A 5,495-nucleotide genomic window follows, 5' to 3' on the forward strand; every position below is an offset into this window, starting at 1 on the left:
GTGTCGCTCTCTCTCTCTCTCTCTCTCTGTGTCGCTCTCTCTCTCTGCCGCTCTCTCTCTCTCTGTCGCTCTCTCTCTCTCTGTCGCTCTCTCTCTCTCTCTCTCTCTGTCTCTCTCTCTCTCTCTCTGTCGCTCTCTCTCTCTCTCTGTCTCTCTATCTCTCTCGATTGTCTGACTACACTCACAATATATGGTTTCCTTAATTGAACCAAACGGACACCATTGATTAAATTATTCCCAAGCTAAGGAAGCACATCCGAGATACAATTAAAACAAAACCTTATAATTGGATTGTGATGTTATGCTGTCAGCAATAAAGGACATTGTCATAATTTTTTACAATTTCAGAGTATTATTTCAACATCATAGTGTGAAAATAAAAATTTTCCAAAAACAGGAAAATCGAGTTTTAGACTGCACTGCCATTTGAAGTGGTGTACAGTCACCCTGCTGAGAGAGCCTTTCTACCTCCCTCTCCAGCTTTGTCTACGTCAGAGCCTGGAGACGTAAGAGCAGCGATTTGACTGCTGCATACGAGCATAGCGTACAGTATAACGTCTCTGTAGAGAGTTGTGGCCTACATTCAGATGAGACTAGCTAAACCACCCTGCTCAGCTCCTGGAAGTGTCTGTTTTAACTTTAGGTTTGATTTTGATTTGATTTGATTTGCATCTCTTTTAGTCCCCATTTGGACTAATCTTCCAAGACTCCTTAAACATTAACATACAATTTATAATACGAACACATTTTGACATATAACACACTATTACAAACATACATAATATACTAACATAATGAACCAATAAATACTCAATCTAAAAAATATTGATTCTTCATCTACTATAGTCCCACAACATTTCTATGTATTATATTTAAATCGTTTTAAAATAATGTTCAGGTTAGGGTTCAGGTTAGGGTTAGGGTTCAGGTTAGGGGGTTCAGGTTATTGTTAGGGTTCAGGTTAGGGTTCAGGTTAGGGTTAGGGTTCAGGTTAGGGTTAGGGTTCAGGTTATTGTTAGGGTTCAGGTTAGGGTTCAGGTTAGGGTTAGGGTTCAGGTTAGGGTTCAGGTTCAGGTTAGGGTTAGGGTTCAGGTTAGGGTTCAGGTTAGGGTTAGGGTTCAGGTTAGGGTTCAGGTTAGGGTTCAGGTTATTGTTAGGGTTCAGGTTAGGGTTCAGGTTCGGGTTAGGGTTCAGGTTAGGGTTCAGGTTAGGGTTAGGGTTCAGGTTAGGGTTCAGGTTCAGGTTAGGGTTCAGGTTATTGTTAGGGTTCAGGTTAGGGTTCAGGTTATTGTTAGGGTTCAGGTTAGGGTTCAGGTTCAGGTTAGGGTTCAGGTTAGGGTTCAGGTTCAGGTTAGGGTTAGGGTTCAGGTTAGGGTTCAGGTTCAGGTTAGGGTTCAGGTTAGGGTTCAGGTTAGGGTTAGGGTTAGGGTTCGGGTTCCTAACCTGAACCCTAACCCTAACCTGATATTCTTCACAGGTGTACTTCACCCCTTTATCATCTGAGACCTAGTGGTCAATTTAAACACATCTGTCTTGGAGAGGACGGTAGGAAAACATTTGGTCAACAATAATGTGGTTTATAAAGAGGAAAACTATGAGCAAACATTTCCCTTAATTTACAATGACTCCCCCCCCACCTCGCTGTGCTCCCCTCCTCCCTCCTCCCCCCCACCTCCCTGTGCTCCCCTCCTCCCCCCCACCTACTCCCACCTCCCTGTGCTCCCCACCTTCCACCTCCCACCTCCCTGTGCTCCCCTCCTACCACCTCCCTGTGCTCCCCACCTCCCACCTCCCTGTGCTCCCCTCCTACCACCTCCCTGTGCTCCCCTCCTCCCCCCACCTACTCCCACCTTCCTGTGCTCCCCACCTTCCACCTCCCTGTGCTCCCCTCCTACCACCTCCCCCCACCTCCCTGTGCTCCCCTCCTCCCACCTCCCCCCACCTCCCTGTGCTCCCCTCTTCCCACCTCCCCGTGCTACCCTCCTCCCACCTCCCCCCACCTCCCTGTGCTCCCCTCCTCCCCCCTCCTCCCTCCTCCCCCCCACCTCCCTGTGCTCACCTCCTCCCTCCTCCCCCCACCTCCCTGTGCTCCCCTCCTCCCCCCACCTCCCTGTGCTCCCCTCCTCCCCCCACCTCCCTGTGCTCTCCTCCTCCCCCCCACCTCCCTGTGCTCCCCTCCTACCACCTCCCCCCACCTCCCTGTGCTCCCCTCCTCCCTCCTCCCCCCACCTCCCTGTGCTTCCCTCCCCCCCCCACCTCCCTGTGCTCCCCTCCTCCCCCATCTCCCTGTGCTCCCCTCCTACCACCTCCCCCCACCTCCCCCCACCTCCCTGTTCTCCCCTCCTCCCTCCCCCCACCTCCCCTCCTACCTCCTCCCCCCCACCTCCCTATGCTCCCCTCCACCCCCCCCCACCTCGCTGTGCTCCCCTCCTCCCCCCCACCTCCCTGTGCTCCCCTCCTCCCCCCATCTCCCTGTGCTCCCCACCTACCACCTCCCCCCACCTCCCTGTGCTCCCCTCCTCCCTCCCCCCCACCTCCCCTCCTCCCTCCTCACCCCCACCTCCCTATGCTCCCCTCCACCCCCCCCCCCACCTCGCTGTGCTCCCCTCCTCCCCCCCACCTCCCTGTGCTCCCCTCCTCCCCCCCAACCTCCCTGTGCTCCCCTCTTCCCACCTCCCTGTGCTACCCTCCTCCCACCTCCCCCCACCTACTCCCACCTCCCTGTGTGCCATTCCTCCCACCTCCCTGTGCTACCCTCCACCCACCTACTCCTACCACCTCCCACCTCCCTGTGCTCCCCTCCTACCACCTCCCTGTGCTCCCCTCCTCCCCCCACCTACTCCCACCTTCCTGTGCTCCCCACCTTCCACCTCCCTGTGCTCCCCTCCTACCACCTCCCCCCACCTCCCTGTGCTCCCCTCCTCCCACCTCCCCCCACCTCCCTGTGCTCCCCTCTTCCCACCTCCCCGTGCTACCCTCCTCCCACCTCCCCCCACCTCCCTGTGCTCCCCTCCTCCCCCCTCCTCCCTCCTCCCCCCCACCTCCCTGTGCTCACCTCCTCCCTCCTCCCCCCACCTCCCTGTGCTCCCCTCCTCCCCCCACCTCCCTGTGCTCCCCTCCTCCCCCCACCTCCCTGTGCTCTCCTCCTCCCCCCCACCTCCCTGTGCTCCCCTCCTACCACCTCCCCCCACCTCCCTGTGCTCCCCTCGTCCCTCCTCCCCCCCACCTCCCCTCCTCCCTCCTCCCCCCACCTCCCTGTGCTTCCCTCCCCCCCACCTCCCTGTGCTCCCCTCCTCCCCCATCTCCCTGTGCTCCCCACTACCACCTCCCCCCACCTCCCTGTGCTCCCCTCCTCCCTCCCCCCCACCTCCCCTCCTCCCTCCTCCCCCCCACCTCCCTATGCTCCCCTCCACCCCCCCCCCACCTCGCTGTGCTCCCCTCCTCCCCCCCACCTCCCTGTGCTCCCCTCCTCCCCCCCAACCTCCCTGTGCTCCCCTCTTCCCACCTCCCTGTGCTACCCTCCTCCCACCTCCCCCCACCTACTCCCACCTCCCTGTGTGCCATTCCTCCCACCTCCCTGTGCTACCCTCCACCCACCTACTCCTACCTACTCCCACCTCCCTGTGTGCCATTCCTCCCACCTCCCTGTGCTACCCTCCACCCACCTACTCCTACCTCCACTTACTCCCCCCCCCCCCCCCCCCCCACAGGGAAGGGTATGATTACTACCACTACTTCTTCATGGTGACCAACGTCCTTTTCTACGTGAGCTCAGCTGTCAACCCAGTCCTCTACAACCTGGTCTCAGCCAACTACCGGGAGATCTTCTTCAACACGCTCCGCTGCTTCTGCCTGCCGTGTCGTCGCAAGAAACAGAGACGTGTTCTGATCAGACACTCCACCAGCATCTCCAGTAACCACACCTTCTCCTCCAACATCATCAAGGAGACCGTCTACTGATGACGACAGAACCACACCCCTGATAACATTCCATTTCAGAACTGCAGTCTATGGAATCTGTTACTCAGTAGGACTCCATGTATGTTTGATGGGGAGCCTGGTACTGTGAATCACTGACACATAAACACAAAAAAAATATCCACAATTTGATATATTGGTGCAATCATCTGAAAGAAAGAAAGAATGGGAGGAAAAAAGAAAGATTAAGGGCATAGTTCACTCAAATTACAAAATTACATTGGTCTCCTGTAAGCAGCCTATGGACAAGGTATGACAGCAATCCATGCTTTGGCTTAGTTTTCACATGCTAACATTTTAGCATTTGTGGCACAAATCCCATTCAATTCATGGGACCGATATTAGCATTTGTCACGCATCATGTTGAAATCATATGTGTTGACTTTGTTGAGCTTCACAATCAATTTTGGGCACTTTTGAACATGATGCGAGACAAATGCTGATATCGGTCTGATGACTGTGGAAACAGTGCCAGGGCAAACGCATGAATTTATGTAATACCTTGTCCATATACTGCTTACAGGGTAAAGAAACCAACATGTTATTTTGTAATTTGGGTAAACCATTCCTTTAAGTGTTGGATATAGTAGTCTTTAGCGCTGTAAATATTGTAAACATGTATGTACATTCAGATTTTTATAGAACTGTCAATGCATACTTGGTTTTATTCACATACAGTACTTTACAAAATGATATGATGACTGTGAGAACAATCTGCACTCATCAACATATGTCTGGATCTTTGAAATATGAGGCAAAAAAATAGATTCTGTGAACTTTACCAGGGAGTGACTGCCCCTCAGCCTTGTCGTTTCTGGACTTTATAAGCTTTTTGAATGACCTTCAATGGGCAAAAATGTTGCATAATGGTCTTCATGCGCAAAAACTTAGTACATTTATCCAAAAACACAAATATATTTTTATCTTAAATGCATTTTCACAAATGTTATGACATAATCGTGAAGCCCATTTAAAAGGTAGGACACATGATACTAAAGTAAAGTTGAAAGGGCAGTAACTTTCCCAGGGTTTCTCTCAGACTCACAGAAAATGGGTCTATTTTTAAAAGAGACAGAACGATTGTCAAAAATGGTCTGCTGCGGATATAACACCAGGAAAGAGTATTGATCATAACAAAATCTCTGGCCTTGCTATTGTCTGCTCGGACTGTGAATGTTAATAACTAAATTCCCGAGAGAAGATGTACTCTTTCATGAAGAGGAGAAACAGATGGCATTCACAGCTAATGGGTGATCGGCTGTGGTCTGGAGCCCTATCGGTTGTTCTAGAATGCCAACTCCTGACCCTTTACAGTTTTTGAGGCACTGGTGTTGGAATATTTAAGATGTACCACACCACTGCACAATAGGTCAAGTAACAAACATTTTCCCTACTGAGGCTTATAATCCCACTGGGATTCAACATATCTTTAACAGTGTTTTATTCGAGATGAGACTGTTTGAGGCTTGTATAAAATGAACACTACATTGTCTTCTGTAGTTAGGCTATGAACTTTG

General features: G+C 52.1%; 1 protein-coding gene across 1 annotated transcript in view; it reads left to right on the forward strand.

The window, feature by feature from the left end:
• LOC106566448 (neurotensin receptor type 1) overlaps positions 1 to 4,726 on the forward strand; it is a 37,491-nt gene extending 32,765 nt beyond the window's left edge. The window contains exon 4 of the mRNA XM_014134495.3: positions 3,711 to 4,726. Coding sequence (XP_013989970.1) covers positions 3,711 to 3,960 — 250 coding nt within the window. The 3' untranslated portion in view covers positions 3,961 to 4,726. The remainder of the gene's footprint in view (positions 1 to 3,710) is intronic.
• The last annotated feature ends 769 nt before the right edge of the window (positions 4,727 to 5,495 follow it).

Source organism: Salmo salar, chromosome 13 (genome assembly GCF_965601325.2).
Source record: "Salmo salar chromosome 13, fSalSal1, whole genome shotgun sequence".
In the NCBI taxonomy this organism is placed as follows: Eukaryota; Metazoa; Chordata; class Actinopteri; order Salmoniformes; family Salmonidae; genus Salmo; species Salmo salar.